The sequence below is a fragment of the Dreissena polymorpha genome, chromosome 10 (assembly GCF_020536995.1).
Source record: "Dreissena polymorpha isolate Duluth1 chromosome 10, UMN_Dpol_1.0, whole genome shotgun sequence".
Taxonomy (NCBI): domain Eukaryota; kingdom Metazoa; phylum Mollusca; class Bivalvia; order Myida; family Dreissenidae; genus Dreissena; species Dreissena polymorpha.
The window spans coordinates 47,571,637-47,590,775 of record NC_068364.1 but is presented as its reverse complement, the minus strand read 5'-3'; the positions used below and the strand labels follow the sequence as shown (position 1 = coordinate 47,590,775).

Sequence of the window (19,139 nt, the reverse complement as noted above, 5' to 3'; positions counted from 1 at the left end):
TATTTCGTGTGTAAACGTTTTCTGTTTAAATTCTTTTTATGTATGAGATAAGCGTATGAATATTGAAAAATATGTGGATTGAATACATTTTAAATGTTTGGAATTAATTGATAATAGTGAACATTTTCTAAATTATTTTTCTTCGAAAGTTTTTCGTGCTCACAAGGCGAACGTGAAGATTGAAAAACCCGATGCAAGCCGGAAAGAACACAGAAGTGACGTAGATGCTGCGTTGGTTATTCAGAGTACATATAGGAAGTGGCGATGTCAGAAAGTCTATCACCAGTTGCGCAAATACAAGGAAAAGAAAGAACTGCAAATGATTTACTTTGGGCAACAGGTCAATATTTTTTATTAGTTTATGACAAGGATAGACGTCACATTCGTAATGTTTGAGGTACCATAATATCAGAGCGCACACGCATTCAAGGTTCAATAAGCATGATAGCTCTTTTATGTTTCGTTACATGTGGGGGGCAGGTGATGACCCTGAAATATATCCAAATAAGCATTGTGTGCTTTCTGCGGGTACGAGGTTCTGAAATTTCATGTGAATTCCGGCTATTGCATGGAACACCTTAACCTCCTGTCTACACTTAAAATTTGTAGTCAGAAAATGCTTTTCCAAATATCAATACAATTCATGATATATGACATTTTTTTCCAGGTGGAAGCATATATTGGTGAGCTAAAGCAAATTTTAGATAAAAATAATTTCTCTGCCAAACCCGTTCCACTGCCAGAATCTCAGAAAATGGCAACAGCACCACAATCGGAACCAAGTTCCGCTACCGTCGCCTCCAAAACAAACGGTCAGTCCAAAAGGACCCTGGCAACTGTCGCTAAGCAGCAGCTTTTGGCCGCAGCTAAACCGGATGTTAGCGAAGAACGATTGGAACACATGCAAAAGATGAAACAGAAGAAATCGCTGCTTTCTGAAACGGAAATGAGCTATTATTCTCAGCTGGTGCGTTCATTCTTTTGTTCAATATACAAGGTCTAACAGTTTGTGTGTACAGCACATCAGTTTTGAGCTTTATAATAGAACAATTATGTTGTTTTTATGTGCCCCACTATAGCAGTGGGGGACATATTGTTTTTGCCCTGTCTGTTGGTCTGTCTGTTGGTCTGTCTGTCTGTTGGTCTGTTTGCGCCAACTTTAACATTTTGCAATAACTTTTGCTATATTGAAGATAGCAACTTCATATTTGGCATGCATGTGTATCTCATAAAGCTGCACATTTTGAGTGGTGAAAGGTCAAGGTCAAGGTCATCCTTCAAGGTCAGAGGTCAAATATATGTGGCCAAAATCGCTCATTTTATGAATACTTTTGCAATATTGAAGATAGCAACTTGATATTTGGCATGCATGTGTATCTCATGGAGCTGCACGTTTTGAGTGGTGAAAGGCCAAGGTCATCCTTCAAGGTCAGAGGTCAAATATATGTGGCCCAAATCGCTTATTTTATAAATACTTTTGCAATATTGAAGATAGCAACTTGATATTTGGCATGCATGTGCATCTCATGGAGCTGCATATTTTGAGTGGTGACAGGTCAAGGTCATCTTTCAAGGTCAGAGGTCAAATATATGTGGCCCAAATTGCTTATTTTATGAATACTTTTGCAATATTGAAGATAGCAACTTGATATTTGGCATGCATGTGTATCTCATGGAGCTGCACATTTTGAGTGGTGAAAGGTCAAGGTCATCCTTCACAAGGTCAAGGTCATCCTACAAGGTCAAACATCATATAGGGGGACATTGTGTTTCTCAAACACATCTTGTTACTTCATGTTTTGGCCATTCTTTACTTTAACCTCGCATACAATAAAGGCACAATTTTTGGAATAAAATAGGCATAGCTTTTGACGTTTTTAACCAGGTTTTCCGAAGGAAAAAACTGGTTATTAGATTGGGGAATGTGGGGGGGCTGGCGGGCGGACGGAACAAGCTTGTCCGGGCCATAACTATGTCGTTCATTGTCAGATTTTAAAATCATTTGGCACATTTGTTCACCATCATTGGACGGTGTGTTGCGCGAAATAATTACGTCGATATCTCCAAGGTCAAGGTCACACTTTGAGTTCAAAGGTCAAAAATGGCCATAAATGAGCTTGTCCTGGCCATAACTATGTCATTCATTGTGAGATTTTAAAATCATTTGGCACATTTGTTCACCATCATGGGACGGTGTGTCGCACGAAAGAATCACGTCAATATCTCCAATGTCAAGGTCGCCACGACTAAAAATAGATTTTTTTTTTAAAACAAACTTACAAAGGGGGTTAATTTTGTTTGTTCATTTCAAAAGTTCAGTTTGAGTTTTCTCCCTTTATCAGATTTTTTTTTCAAAATGAAAACCTGGTTTTGTGACAATTTTGTCCCTTTTTTGTTATTGCAAATGGTTTAATGAAAATCCGTATCTGTTTTTAGAACACCAAAGATGAAAATGACAATTTGCACAAACCGGAAAATAATCATGACGACCAACTAGCTGAGGTTGCAACTGATGACATAGCAACAGTGAACTCAAAGAAAAAGTAACGTTTTGCTATTCAACTAATGACACTCATCAAATAAGAAAGTATTTTATGTCTGAAACATAAGTGTCGTTGATACATTTGAATGGATAAGAATTATCTATTCAATAATGGTCTTATCATTGATTTTGAAAATAACAGGATTCATGTACAAATGCACATGTATATGTTAACGTATAAAGAAACTATATTGTTTAACATTTAGAAAGTAAAATAAACAGTCTTACAAATGTTCCTTACAAAAATACAATATGGAATATCTGTACAAACATAATACCACTCTTGCAATATTGATTTTTAGCTCGGCTGTTTTCGGAAAAAACCCGAGCTATTGTCATAGCCAGCTCGTCGTCCGCCGTCCGCCGCCCGCCGTTGGCGTTGTGCTAAAACATTGGCCATAACTTTTTGAATATTAAAGATAGCAACTTGATTTTTGGCATGCATGTGTATCTCATGGAGCTGCACAAACAAAAAAACAAAGTCGAGGGAAGTAATAAGCTTTAAATGGATATAGTTATCTGACCTGCCCACGTATATATTTTTGTTAAATAAATCAAAGCGACGCAGTAGGCGGCATTGTGTTTCTGACAAACACATTGTGGTAAAAGGTCAACGTCAAGGTCATCCTTTAAGGTCTACGGTAAAAAATACACATTTAAGGGAAGTAATAAGCTTTAAAGGGAGATAACTATTCAATATTGAACATGGCCACTTTATATATTTGGTATGCATGTGTATCTCATGGGGCTGCACATTTTGAGTGGTGAATCTACAGTCACGGTAGTGGCTTTTAATTATTTGCTACTAAAAATAGAGATTTGTTAGAGACAATTATTTTTAAGGGAAGTAATTTATATAATTATAAATCTCATATTATATATTTACTTACCAAGAATTGAAGTTCTTTTCACAGTTACTGTACAGATTTATTATTTTGATTATTTATAACTCAAATGATTGATTTGTCAAAGTTTTTTTTTAAATGCTATAATTATCATTTCTTTCATGTACTTAGTTGTTAATAGTACTGTTCATTACATTCCTGTGGACTTATGTCCTTAGATACATGATGAACTCTGGCTATGATCTCTTTGATAAACCACAGGCCTTGGTTGTCAGTGATGTCTGGCTTGGTCATTTCCCCCCCCCCCCCTCCCCCGGTTGGATTGGACCAAATCCAAGGGAAGTAATAAGCTTTAAAGGGAGATGATTTCTATACCTGCCAAATGATAAATAGAAATTTTATTTTAAAAAAGTAGGGGGCATTGTGTTTCTGACGAACACATCTCTTGTCGGGTCACTAGGTCAACGGTCAAGGTCACTGTGACCTCTAAAAAAAAATATTCTGACATGCTTTCGCAGCCGAGCGTGGCACCCGTTATGCGGTGCTCTTGTTTGGTATTTGTTTCTCGTGTGTCTTTTTGTACTAGTCTACAGATGGCCATGTTTAATTTCTTTCACGGGAACACGATATGGAATAAATAGTTCCAATTCGTTTGGGGCTAAAATTGCTGCAAACAATCCAAAAGCTTGCGTTTCTGATTCCTTTTTTATTTACGATTTTTTTAGCTTCGATATTTGAACACAAAATTGTGTTGATTTTTAATTGATTTTGTCTTTATCGATAAAAGTAAGAATACTCGAATAATCACAGCTTATGTTTGAAGTTGACGATCTCGTTGACAAAGATTGTGCAACAGGTCTCGGTAGGTAAAATATGAAAAAATAACACTTTGCATTTGGCGCTTTTAAGATGTTTAGTAAATGCTAAAATGTGTTAATTCTGTTTTTTGTCAAATCAGAGTGAAGAGAGTGATGTCAGTAGAGGTCGAGACGTACTACAGCAACATAGCGAAGAAATCTGCTGCGAAGGAGGAAAAGTAACGTCTACATTGTCTTTTGTTTTAGGAAATTATACATGTTTATTTAACAAATGTTTCTCAGTTCCACTATGGTTTTGATCTACAACTTGGTATAAAATGGGATAGATTTGGCCATGGGTTGGAATGTAAGGGCGACTCAATTCAATGGGTCGCTCAAAACTGTTGATGAGCAATCATTGCTTGCATTTGTATAACCTTGTTTATTGCTCAGTTATGCGTATTGCCGATACTAGCTTCGCCTATCCTAATTTTTAGGCACTATTATATTATTTTGGTTTATGTTCGTTTATTGGCTTCATTGTTCAACTGTAGAAAAATTATCTTTATGTTCGTGATTTATTGTGAGATTCAGATATTGCGCCGTGGTTATTTATATGAACATGTTTTGTTTTGTGTTTGTTTATTCAGCCATTCAGCCAATGAATTTTTAGCCGTTGTTATTTCTTCACATATTTTGTTACTAAAGTATTACATCTTAAAGTTAATGTTGTCACGTGTCCGCCGTTGGACTGACACAGATATTAAGCAGACATTTACTCATTCACTCATTTTAGGAGTAATGGATCCATGTTTCAAGTTCGTTAACTAAATGTGGGCGACTTTCAGCACATGTTTATAATCCTTTGATGTTTCATCTGTTACAGAGAAGATGCACTGATGCTGGGTGAAACTGCTGCTACGATGTCTAGTAAACATATTGAAGATTGGGACATGCCTTTAAGACATGCAAAAGACAGAATCCTCTCTACACCAAGGTATTAACCTTACATTTAATTCGCGTTCCGATTGTAAGAGTTTGCTAGTAAGTGCTACACGTTCTTGCTTTATCTAGCCTTGCAATCTTGTTTTGGGTATTTAGAATCGAGTTTGCCGGCCTTTCGATCCGTTATTTCAAGGTGTCGGGACAATACATTTGAGGGGCATGTTTGACGTGTTTTACTAGTGACACTGTTAGTTACTGATGATGTATGGGATATACACCTTTCAGTATCATCATACTATACGATGGCGACACCATAAGTTACTGACAGTGTAACTTATAATACACAAAATAATTATTTTCAACCAAGTATTATCCCCCAAGTAAAATCGTTTGAAGTAGTAACGTCGCTGTGAATGAAATGTTCATAAAGTACCGCAGGGGTGTATGGAAAAAAAAAGTTTTTTTATATTTTTGGATTTTATATATTTTGTCTTAACATTATAAAGTGTTTTATTGTTGATAAAAACATAAGTGGAAATGCGGCCTAAATATGGGTCTTTTAATCTAATTGTAGTAGTTAAATTATTTTGATGTTCCATTACCCTTCGGATAGGTAAAAATCATTCACTATTATGTTGGTCATATTAACTTTATTTCTATTAAAAACATGGTATCTTGAGTTCAAGCCTAACTCGATGGTTTTACCTATAAAACACTGTCATCATTTGAAATCAATCCAGTAAATTATTGAAGTTTAATCATCTGTTAATGAGTGTTCACAAAAAAGTTCTTTACACATTGTTGTTTTTTATTTTTGGAAGTTTTAACTGTGTGGAATCAACATGTTTTAATTACCCAAGTTACTGTTTATTATCTAAAAATAGACGATGCTTCTTATATAAGGTCAAATTAAAACAATAGTGCGATGGTAATATAAAAAAAGATAAATAATACGCATTGTGCAAATGTTGTATACATAACTGATGTTTTTATGCCCCCGGTAGGGTTGCATATAGCATTTGAACTTTCCATCAGTCCGTTAGTCTGTCCGTCCAAAAACTTTAACATAGCCCATAACCTTTGCAATATTGAAGATATCAACTTAATATTTGGCATGCATGTGCATATCATGGAGCTGCACATTGTGAGTGGTGAAAGGTCTAGGTCAAGGTCATCCTTCAATGTCAAAGGTAAAAAAAAGGGTATTGTGTTTCTGACAAGCACATCTCTTGTTTTATTAAAGTTAATGCAATATCATTATTTTCAACAATTAAAATTTTAGACTTATGCATGTTTATCATGTTACATATAGTTTGTACTCATTTACAGTTTGTTTATGCAAAACGCTGTTTGCTGATATTAAAGCAAATTTGAAGAAAGTTTACATTCTTGCCTGCATATGCTTTGTTTCAAAATAGCTAATTTTTATTCAGACAGGAGAAATAAGGAATATTCACCAACTGAGAAGCGCCTATAGTAAGGATGTTCATTTACAAACTAGTTTTTCCTGCTAAAAACAAAAACCTTTTCCTGACAGTCACCCTTGACCGTTTTAACATTGATAACGTTACCCCTTTAACACCTTCCCATCACTGATTACTATCCTGGATTAGCTCATACTTACTATGGTCCCATCACTGATGACTATCCTGGATTAACTCATACTGACTATGGTCCCATCACTGATGACTATCCTGGATTAACTCATACTGACTATGGTCCCATCACTGATGACTATCCTGGATTAACTCATACTGACTATGGTCCCATCACTGATGACTATCCTGGATTAACTCATACTGACTATGGTCCCATCACTGATTACTATCCCAAATTAACTCATACTTACTATGGTCCCATCATTGATTACTATCCTGGGTTAAATCATACTTACTATGGTCCCATCATTGATAACTATCCTGAACTAACTACTACTGAATATTGTACCATCACTGATTACTATCCTGGATTAACTCATTCTGACTATGGCCCACCACTGATTACTATCCGGAATTAACTCATTCAGACTATGGTCCCACCACTGATTACTATCCTGAATTAACTCATTCTGACTATGGTCCCACCACTGATTACTATCCGGAATTAACTCATACTGAGTATTGTCTCATCACTGAATACTATCCTGAATTAACTCATACTGACTATTGTCCCATCACTGATTACTATCCTGAATCAACTCATCACTAATTACTATCCTGAATTAAGTCATACTGACTTTTGTCTCATCACTGAATGCTATCCTGAATTAACACATGCTGACTATGGTCCCATCACTGATTACTATCCTGAATCAACTCATCACTAATTACTTTTCTGAATTAAATCATCACTGATAACTATCCTGAATTAACTCATGCTGAATATGGTTCCATCACTGATTACTATCCTGAATTAACTCATACTGACTATGGTCTCATTACTGATTGCTATCCTGAATTAACTCATACTGACAATGGTCTCATCACTGATTACTATCCTGAATCAACTCATCACTAATTACTATCCTGAATTAACTCATCACTGATAACTATCCTGAATTAACTCATGCTGAATATGGTTCCATCACTGATTACTATCCTGAATTAACTCATACTGACTATGGTTCCATCAATGATGACTATCCTGAATTAACTCATACTGACTATGGTCTCATAACTGATTACTATCCTGGATAAACGCATACTGACTAAGGTCTCATCACTGATTACTATCCTGCATTAACTCATACTGAATATGGTCTCATCACTGATTACTATCCTGTATTAACTCATGCTGAATATTGTTCCATCACTTATTACTATCATGAATTAATTCATACTGAATATGGTCTCATGACTGATTACTATCCATAATTAACTCAAACTGACTATTGTCTCATCGCTGATTACTATCCAGAATTAACTCAAACTGACTATAGTCCCATCACTGATAACTATCCTGAATTAACTCATACTGACTATTGTCCCATCACTGATGACTATCCTGGATTAACTCATACTAACTATTGTCCCATCACTGATTACTATCCTGAATTAACTCATACTGACTATTGTCCCATCACTGATGACTATCCTGGATTAACTCATACTAACTATTGTCCCATCACTGATTACTATCCTGAATTAACTCATACTGACTATTGTCCCATCACTGATAACTATCCTGAATTTACTCATACTAACTATTGTCCCATCACTGATTACTATCCTGAATTAACTCATACTTACTTTGATCTCATCACTTATTACTATCCTGAATTAACTCCTTGTTACTATGGCCCAATAACTGTTTCTTTTGATTTATTATTACATCATTTGTAAAGATTTGTTAATAGCCTAATCACATCGATGTCCTTTATGTTGTCAAAACGAGGAATTTTCTTTTTAAATTATAACTGGTATATTTGATTACCCTTTTATGTTCAAAAGAAAGCAAAGTAAATTGTAGAAGAGAAAATACTACTTTGAAACTATACTTGACATTTATTCATTCACGGACAAGTATATTTCTGATTCGATTTATGCTTCTATGTACTTTGTAAAGGTAACGTATATATTTAACATCACCATGATTTACTTTTAACCCTAATGCAGTATTAGCTATGCAAAATAAACGTCATCAATTGTGCAATGTTTTATCACACGTTCCATACGAGAAGTAAAATATCTATGCTTTGTACAGATTTTGCTATACAATACTGTATGGTATCATAAATCCAACAAAAACACATATTTTTCTTCCCTTTTTATCAACGTTTCGGCTTACGCCTTCATCAGGATAACAAAAAATAACAGAAAGCTATACACTACTATAACATTTAACATTGAAATAAATCACACTAAAAATAGTGTAGATTTTAGCAAGTCCTTTTTAGCTCTACTGGCCGAAGGCCTGAAGAGCTTATGTCATGGCGTGGTTTCTGTCGTCCGTGCGTGCGTGAGTGCGTGCGTTAGACTTTTTCTTGTTTACGAGAAAAAGTCCACAGTTTTCATCCGATTCTTTTCAACCTTGTTCAGTGTCTTTATATTAATGAGGATTCGAACCCTATTGAAAATGGGTTACATCAGAGTAAAAAGTCCAGAATTGTCTCCCCTTGAATTTGAGAAAATTGTGAAATAAGGCTTGTTTACGCAATAAAGTCCACAGTTTTCATCCAATCATTTCCCAACTTGCACAGTGTCTTTATCTGAATGATGAGTCAAAGCCTATTGAACATTAGCAATATAGGAGTTATAAATCCAGAATTATCTCCCCTTGAATTTGAGAAAAAATGAAAATCCTTAACATTTTGCCATAACTTTTGCAATATTGAAGATAGCAACTTCATATATGTCATGCATGTGTATCTTATGGAGCTGCACATTTTGAGTGGTGAAAGGTCAAGGTCATCCTTCAAGGTCAAGGTTAAAAAAAAATTCAAAGCGGCGCTGAAGGGGACATAGTGTTTCCGACAAACACATTTCTGAAACATCTTTATCTGAATGATGAGTCAAACCCTATTGAAAATGAGCAATATCAGAGTTATAAGTCCAGAATTATCTCCCCTTGAATTTGAGAAAAAAATGAGAATCTTTAACATTTTGCCATAACTTTTGCAATATTGAAGATAGCAAATTCATATTTGGCATGCATGTGTATCTCATGGAGCTGCACATTTTGAGTGGTGAAAGGTCAAGGGTCAAGGTAAAAGGTAACAAAAAAAATCAAAGCGGCGCAGAAGGGGACATAGTGTTTCATTTCTTGTTTGTTTACATATAAAGTTCTATCCTTATGAAACTTCAACGGATGTTTTATATCATCAAGGGCCAAAACCCCATTGAGAGTGAAGAAAATTTGTCCAACTTATTGTTGAAAAGAAGCCATTTGAAGTTTAAATTTTATGTTTCTTCTTGTTTATGCGATAAATTTTACATTTTGGGTCTGTTTATTTAAAACTTACTCAAATTGTTCATACAATCAAGAGCTTGAGCCCTATTGATTCCAGCAAGTAGAGCGATTCAGGCCCTCATGGGCCTCTTGTTAAGTTAAGTAGTGTAACATATTTTCATTTATACTGCTTGCTATAGATCATGCATGGTAGAAATGTGTATTGTATTCTTAGCAACATATCGAAGGCAAAGTATTCGAATTGAAAGCATGATATCTGTTGTAAAACTAAATATAAAAAACAGTTAAAATCAACCAAGATTTTATTTAATAAATAACTTAGTTGCGTGTGATTGTTGTTTTCTATTGTAATTCGGAGACCACTTAAGTTTTAACATCAGCGTTCACTCTACCGTTAGCAAATGTCAGAAATAATAGAGAACGTAGAACTTGCAAAAGTATTGATGTATGAGTTTATTTTGCCTTTGAATATTTAGAAACAAACATTTTTATATTAGTTACTGTTGCCTGTGTAGGAATTGCCTTTTGATTTCCATGTTAATTGGTTTCGCTTTTGACAGAATGCTGGACGATCACTCCTACACTAATACGCTTTTGCCAGTAGATCCACGTGTATTGCATATTTCGAATAACATTGACAGTTTATCAAGCTATCCTTACAATCACCACGAAAGCATGACAACGAGCGTTCGCGAACCCAAGAATGGCAATGCTTACATGGGTGCTTACGCTTCTATGCTCTCTAGAAATCCCTTTTGGGAGCGTGATGGATTAAATAATCCAGTGTCAAATGCCTTGTGGCAGAACATTAGTATTGATCGCTTTGTAAGAGATCCAGTAGAATGCGAAGATGTTGACTCCGTTGTCCAAACATCAGCAACAAGTGATGATGTTGCTATGAACATTTTGGACGACGCTATTAACAGCTCATATCCAGATTTCTTGGAGTCGGTGTCGCCCTGCATGGTAACGCCAAGACCAGTATCCAAAATATCTTTATCTTCCTTCCAAGTCGCAGGTAGTCATGATATTACTAAACACGAGTTGAGGTTGATTTGCCGAGAAGTACAAGGGCATTTCCATACTGGCGCGGAAGCAAAGGGAGATTGCAATACAGATGGATCCTCAAAATCACGGAATCATGATGATGATATTAAAACACCGCAGACCGAAGGAACGGACTACGTTAAGTTAGTATTTGGTGCACGTTGTCTGCTTGAAAATAACAGTTGCAGTGATGGTGAACACAGCATGTCGCATCAGTCATAAGCTTGCTTTGAATGCATGTTTTCTCACAATAACCCCCTATTCTTGAACTGCTTGGTAAAGAACCCATTTACCTATGTACATAATAATATGTTTGGGTTTGTCTTCGCAGCCTCTTTTCGTAATATTCGTTGTTCGATACTTCGTGACATGCATTAATCGTCTGATTATTGTGAAGTGTATTAATGATCTTCCGTTTTCTGTTTTTAAATATTTGTTCGCTCTTTGGCATTCTTGTTATGTAACACAAATATTGCGGTGCTTCGTTCAGATGTAATGTGCAACTAACTCTTTGCTACGTCTATTTGTAATATAAAAGAATGGATACGTTGAGTCTGATTCTGGATACGTTTATGTGCACTCCGTATCATAATCATGTTTATATTTGGTTTATATTTTACTATGTTCGATACCCTGCTGTAGTGTATTGTAGTTAGAAGGCTTGAACTATATTTGCACACGGATTGCTGTTGCGGCGGGAGGTGTGTTGTGTTCCCTATGCACATAGTTATAAGACACTGTTCCGGAAAGCAATTGTAGTTTAGTTGTTTTTATATGTCTGCGATTCGTGTAAATCTTTGCTTTTATAGTCCTTGCCTGTGCATGTCTTTATGTGGAGGGGGATCATATATGGTTCGTGTCGTTTGCTGCATGTTAATCACATTCTTTTTTTATTTGCCCTTGGGGGACTAAAGTAAAAGTAAACATTTCTCGTATTTTGATTGACGATTAACAACTTGACCTACGTAAAATAATGTATATACTGGTTTAGGAATACAGTGAAACGCAATGTATTGTTTCAGTAATAAGAAACATACGCAAGCTCACACTTTATTATGTATTGCAATTGTTAAGATCATCATTAAAAACCGGAGCATTCCAGCCAATCATTTTCATAAATATTTTTCGAATTAAACATGACACGTTCTAGTTTGAAAATAAAGTCAGATCGGACATTCGTGTAAGTTAAAACAAACAGATTTGTCGCTCTACGGAATGCATATACGCAATCCTTTATAGTATATACGCATCAGCTCATCTTAAACAAATAGACACCACATCTTGGTGAATCTTCGATCTGAAGTCAACTGTGTCTATTTTAAGGATTGGGTATCGCATAAAATCATGCGTGGGATGTTGTTTTTCAGCTTAAATGTTCACGATCCACTTCCGAATGATCAACACTCGATCGACGATGACTTCACAACGGACCGAGAGGAATTCTTTCAGGAATCTACTAAAGATGACCTAGTGCGAACTCTCCAAGAACAGTATAGACAAAGTGCGAAAGGAAAATGGACTCTGCTACAGCATATATTTCATGCAGGACATTTTAAATCATGGGTCCAAGTTCCTGATAACGAAGATGACCTTGACGTTGAGGTCACCAATGAAGACACCGTTCAAAAGGAATCGTATGGCAATGCTAGCCAGTACGATTCACCATCATTAAGACCTCGAAAAACAATAATCAATGTAAATAACGATAATAAGAGTGACTTTCCTCCATCGCAAAAAACCTTTTCCGTTCGACCAGCACTGAGAGTCAATTTTTCCACAAGGTACAGGCAACTTGCACAGCCGTATAGAACTCTTTTCATTTCATTGTTTCCTCTATCTTAGTTTTTATGCTTTTTTCTGCTAGTTCTTACCTTCTACCTTTTTACCGTTGATAACATTTGTGTGTTGCCTATCAAGTCTCGACACTCACTAAAATAGAATGTAGAAGCCATACATGCAGAGGCTGTTGTTTGATGGACTTTAGCTGTTTACTGACGTTTATCTCTGTAAGGATTGTAATCGATTGTTTTGTTTAATCGATTTAGATTTATGTACCTATGTAGTGGCTAGTGTATTGCTATTGGAAATGATATAAATCGATATACATTAACAATTATTTGTCTACTGGACATCCTGTGAACAAGTTTTAATGTTTCGCATCAAGTTTGTGTCATGTTATAAATAAAAACAATAATTGCAGTATCAACAATAAAATTTTTATTCTTGTAGCGGCCTTACACAATTTCGTCCATACTAATCAAACGAACCCGTCGTTTTTCAGTGAACCAACCATAATTGGTGCTGATGACGCGTCAGAGCCATCAACTCCGCCTTTTACCAACGGATATGCTCGGGATGTTGTGAATTACCGAGGTATTTTGAAACGCACTGATATCGACCTCGAATCATTAAGACATACGGAAAGCACCGGAGAGAAACCTGTGTATGACTTTAGAAAACTATTGCGAAAAACTGGGAGACTGGAATTGATCGCAGCAAGTAATAACTAATTGCGTTGTTGGTATTTGTTGATTTGAAATGACCTATTAAACATTTCACCTGTATTAGATCAAACACTTGTGTTACATTCTTGATCAATGGAAGGACTATATCTTGATATAAACAATATGAGTAGTTTTTATTTAAATATACTTATTAAATATTAGCCGTTCCTTTTCCATTTCCGACAAAAGCGATGAAATTTTTAGATTGCTATGCTTTAACATGATTTGCAATTCTGTTGTGTTTTGTATGTATGTTCTTGATTTTCTTGTTGTTGTGTCTTGTTATATGATCAACATTTATTAGCTCGGCTGTTTTCGGAGAAAACCCGAGGTATTGTCATAGCCAGCTCGCCGTCCGACGTCCACCGTCCGACGTCCCCCGTCCGCCGTCCGCCGTAGGCGTCGTGCTAAAACCTTAACATTGGCTCTAAAATCAAAGTGCTTCCACCTACATGCCACACCCATTTTTGGTTCACTAGGTCAAAGGTCAAGGTCACTGTGACCTCTAATATAAAACTTAAACATAGGCTTTAAAATCAAAGTGCTTCCACCTACAACTTTGAAACTTCATATGTAGATGCACCTTGATGAGTTCTACACGCCACATTTTTGGGTCACTAGGTCAAAGGTCAAGGTCACTCTGGTCACTGTGACCTCTAATGTAAAACTTTAACATAAACCTTTACATTCGCTTTAAAATCAAAGTGCTTCCACCTACAACTTTGAAACTTTATATGTACATGCACCTTGATGAGTTCTACACGCCACACCCATTTTTGGGTCACTAGGTCAAAGGTCAAGGTCGCTGTGACCTCTAATATAAACCTTTACATGCGCTCTAAAATCAAAGTGCTTCCACCTACAACTTTGAAACTTCATATGTAAATTCACCTTTCTACACGCCACACCCATTTTTGGCTTGGCTGTTTTCGGAGAAAACCCGAGGTATTGTCATATCAAGCTTGTCGTCCGCAGTCGTGCTAAAACCTTAACATTGGCTCTAAAATCAAAGTGCTTCCACCTACAACTTTGAAACTTCATAAATAGATGCACCTTGATGAGTTCTAAACGCCACACCCAATTTTGGGTCACTAGGTCAAAGGTCAAGGTCACCGTGACCTAAAAAAAAATCTTACAAGCTTTCGCAGCCGAGCGTTGGCACCCGTTATGCGGTGCTCTTGTTGTAAATTTGTTATTAGAAAAAGCAATATGAACATTATTTATAACGGTATGATGTTGAAATATGCAATATTTTACACAGTTTCCTCCTTGAAATATGCATATCTATTTATTATCGCACTGTTGATTTCTTTAAAGGGGTCTGCAAACAGTTTGGTAAAATGACACTGTAAAAAAACTGTCAAAGATTCCCCAAAAATGCATGCAAAATATTCAAAGAAGCAAACTAACACCCCTACTTAGACAAATGTGTATATATGCCCAATTATTGATTGTCAGCATTCAAAATTATAAAAATCATAAAGCGTTTTTAACGCTTCGCACTGATAATTTAGCGAAATGGTATATAACCGACATAGCGTTTAAAGTACGAATCACAATAACATCCTGATTGGTGAACTGTGAGCGAGTACGCGTTTGCTTTTAGAGGTCCCTGGTTCGAACCTATAGGCAGATATATTTTGTTGTATCGTTTACCTTGTTATTTATTTATTTGAAGCTATTACAAGTATACAGTTCTGTAAGTAAATACATACAATGTTGTTTTGTTTTAAATACGAAATGGGATAAAATGTTTCCTTTAAAAGGGACCAGTTTATTGACAATCACTTTATTATTTAAATGTACCAGTATAAATCAGTTCAATTTTCTTTTACGTTTACTATGAATTTTGTGATAATAAAATGTCTCTTTATATAGTTTTGAATTAATCTAGTACATATGTTATTGTACTTGCTCGTTTGACTATGTTTTTCGTGTGGGATACAATATTATGATACAATATCGTTGTACAAACATGACATACTTTTACATAGTATTTTTTAAAGTATTAACTAATTATCATTTTTTATAATATTTTTTTATAAATGATGTACCTTTACTTTCAAGCAATAGTGCCCTCTTGTATAAGTACCTTGTTTTTTTTTTTACAGTGTAAAAATTGTCTGCAAGCGAAAACACTGATGTTGTATTGCTTTACACACACCTAATGCATATCATGATTATTAAGGAACATAATATACATTTTAGTTTGTAATGTGTGTCAACGCGATTCCCATTTTCGATCATGTATATATTTTGTCTGTTAAATGAATTACGACACGCTTTACGTTTTTGCACCAAACATATCTGTCTCGTGTTATCTGTGATGTTGATCTCTGAAAAAACATATATTCAGAACATAATCTTGGAATGCCAAAGTATTTGCCATATAACAAAGAACATTCAAAGCAATACATATTTACTTATGTTTACTATTGTATGTATATCATTTAGCATTTGCAAGCTTTGCCAAGTAATACCATTAACTTTGTCATATTTCGTATTGATGTTATTTAACTGTTATTTATCTGTTATTTATGCTGGTGTGAGAAATACAGTATATTAATTGTTGAACAGTATGCAGTCACACTTGTGTTACATATAAGGTAATGCATATACACGGCAGAAACGTATTTGTGACCAATATATCGTGACCAATATATCCGCTCAATACACACAACTCTATAGTCTTAATATTTACGTTTAACATGATAAATTACCTTTTTAGCCGGATTTTTTTCGAAAAAATCTCGGCTTATAGATTGATGTTGTCGGGCGGGCGGGCGGGCGGGCGGGGTGGCGGCGTGCTCGAAAATGTTAAAGTTCTTATTTCATGGTATAACTTTGGTATGCTTGGACCTAGAGTCTTCAAACTTGACATGAAGGTTGGCCAGGATTAACAGATGACCACTGGTCATTTCAAGGTCATTCATTTGAAGGTCAAGGTCACTGTGACCTTCAATATAAAAAATGTTAAAGTTGTTATAACTTTGGTATGCTTGGACCTAGAGTCTTGAAACTTGACATGAAGGTTGGCCATAACTAGTTAGTAACCACTGGTCATTTCAAGGTCATTCATTTGAAGGTCAAGGTCACTGTGACCTTGAATGTAAAAATGTTAAAGTTCTTATTTCATGGTATAACTTTGGTATGCTTGGACCTAGAGTCTTCAAACTTGACATGAAGGTTGGCCAGGATTAACCGATGACCACTGGTCATTTCAAGGTCATTCATTTGAAGGTCAAGGTCACTGTGACCTTCAATATAAAAAATGTTAAAGTTGTTATAACTTTGGTATGCTTGGACCTAGAGTCTTGAAACTTGACATGAAGGTTGGCCATAACTAGTTAGTAACCACTGGTCATTTCAAGGTCATTCATTTGAAGGTCAAGGTCACTGTGACCTTGAATGTAAAAATGTTAAAGTTCTTATTTCATGGTATAACTTTGGTATGCTTGGACCTAGAGTCTTCAAACTTGACATGAAGGTTGGCCAGGATTAACAGATGACCACTGGTCATTTCAAGGTCATTCATTTGAAGGTGAAGGTCACTGTGACCTTCAATATAAAAATGTTAAAGTTGTTATAACTTTGGTATGCTTGGACCTAGAGTCTTGAAACTTGACATGAAGGTTGGCCAGAACTAGTAAGTAACCACTGGACATTTCAAGGTCATTCATTTGAAGGTCAAGGTCACTGTGACCTTGAATGTAAAAATGTTAAAGTTGTTATAACTTTGGTATGCTTGGACCTAGAGTCTTGAAACTTGACATGAAGGTTGGCCAGAACTAGTAAGTAACCACTGGACATTTCAAGGTCATTCATTTGAAGGTCAAGGTCACTGTGACCTTGAATGTAAAAATGTTAAAGTTCTTATTTCATGTTATAACTTTGGTATGCTTGTACCTAGAGTCTTCAAACTTGAAATAAAGATTGGCCAGTACTAGAAGATGACCACTGGTCATTTCAATGTCATTCATTTGAAGGTCAAGGTCACTGTGACCTTAAATGTTAAAATGTTAAAATTGTTATAACTTTGGTATGCTTGGACATAGAGTCTTCAAACTTGACATGACAAACTTTCCTGTCATTTAAATCAAAAATCCGGCTTCAATGCGGTCATCTCCGACCGCGGAACTCTTGTTAAGAATTGTTGTGATTGAAGCATGTCGAAATAATTGTAATGTCTGTGTTATTTTAAATAAGATGCTTTATAGTTATATGTTTTAAACATGTCTTGAATATATCAGTTTTACTTTTAAGTTTATGATGCATATTAAGCAGGGTTTTATTGATTGTTTTAAATGATACAATATGGTGTTTTAAATGATAAATTATGATGTTTTTATAATTGTGTTTTTGTTATATATGTTTATTATATTCAGTTCGTATCTATTATTCACCCACTTATTGTCCCCTACCGGTTTCACCGGAGGGGACTTATGGTCTGTCAGTCTGCCTGTCAGTCCGTCAGTCACACTTTTCTGGATCCTGCGATAACTTTAAAAGTTCTTAATATTTTTTCATGAAACTTACAACATGGATAGATGGCAATATGGACATTATGCACGTCATTTCATTTTGTTCCTACGTCAAACATTGTGGTTGCTATGTCAACCAAAATAAATATTCTGAAAATGGTGGAAGTTCTGACAATGGTGGAGCCGATAGGTTACCATATTGCTTGACAATACTTTTTTAAATCATAATCTAATGAATTGTCACTGGATAAGTAGTTTGTTTAAGAGCAAACATTTGACACAAAATTGCAAGTAAAAATATCCTTCCATAAGAGTTTGATGACGAAACGATAGTTCTGTTGTTGTCGTTATTTTTTGTGATACTACGAGGATCGCTTATATTAAGTATAAAATACATCACTCATTGTATGAGCCGAGTGTTCCAAGCGATATACTTTTACTCCTGGGGTAAGTGGTTCGAGCCCAGTTGATGGTTACTTTTTTCTTTCTTTAATTGTTTTCTTGTTTTTTGTTTTTTACTGGAGCTTTTCAGATCAAATGTTTAAATTTATGATTCTTTAAATGATAAACTTCAATCTATGCCAAAATCTGGAAAATGGTCCCTTTACTTGTTAAGCTTTGCGACGCAACTCAATACATGTATGCAATACGACGCTGTTGAGCAGAGTCATCTAACAAGCGGTGAATGCTTTTTACAGCATTGGCATGTCTCACATTATTGGCAACTCATACATATAATATTTAGTTACTGAAAATATTACCAAAATGACGTTCCGAGCGAGCCAATAATCGTATTCGGCGGGTCGAATTGTTTCATATCTGAAAAGAATCAGAACGCGCGACTACATCTGAACAAATGGAGTCTACACTCAGTCTTAGCCAACGACGCTAAAGATAAGTAAAGCCACAACGCAACGAAAAAAATCCATAGAAAATACAAATAAACGTATCACACAATCCAAAAAAAACAATATCGAAAAGAACTTCAACTTATGATTAAATTGATGACATTATTAAATATGAAAAAATCAGACATCACACAACAATGATACACGACACGCTCTCCTCAA

General features: G+C 35.5%; 1 protein-coding gene across 1 annotated transcript; it reads left to right on the top strand.

Moving 5' to 3' along the window:
- Positions 1–155: 155 nt before the first annotated feature.
- Positions 156–15,461, top strand: LOC127849335 (uncharacterized). Its single transcript, XM_052382065.1, has 7 exons — positions 156–340; positions 668–967; positions 2,437–2,543; positions 4,346–4,423; positions 5,071–5,181; positions 12,452–12,865; positions 13,366–15,461. Exons 1-7 carry the CDS (start codon positions 320–322, stop codon positions 13,592–13,594), a joined length of 1,260 nt encoding a protein of 419 aa, XP_052238025.1. The 5' UTR covers positions 156–319; the 3' UTR covers positions 13,595–15,461.
- The last annotated feature ends 3,678 nt before the right edge of the window (positions 15,462–19,139 follow it).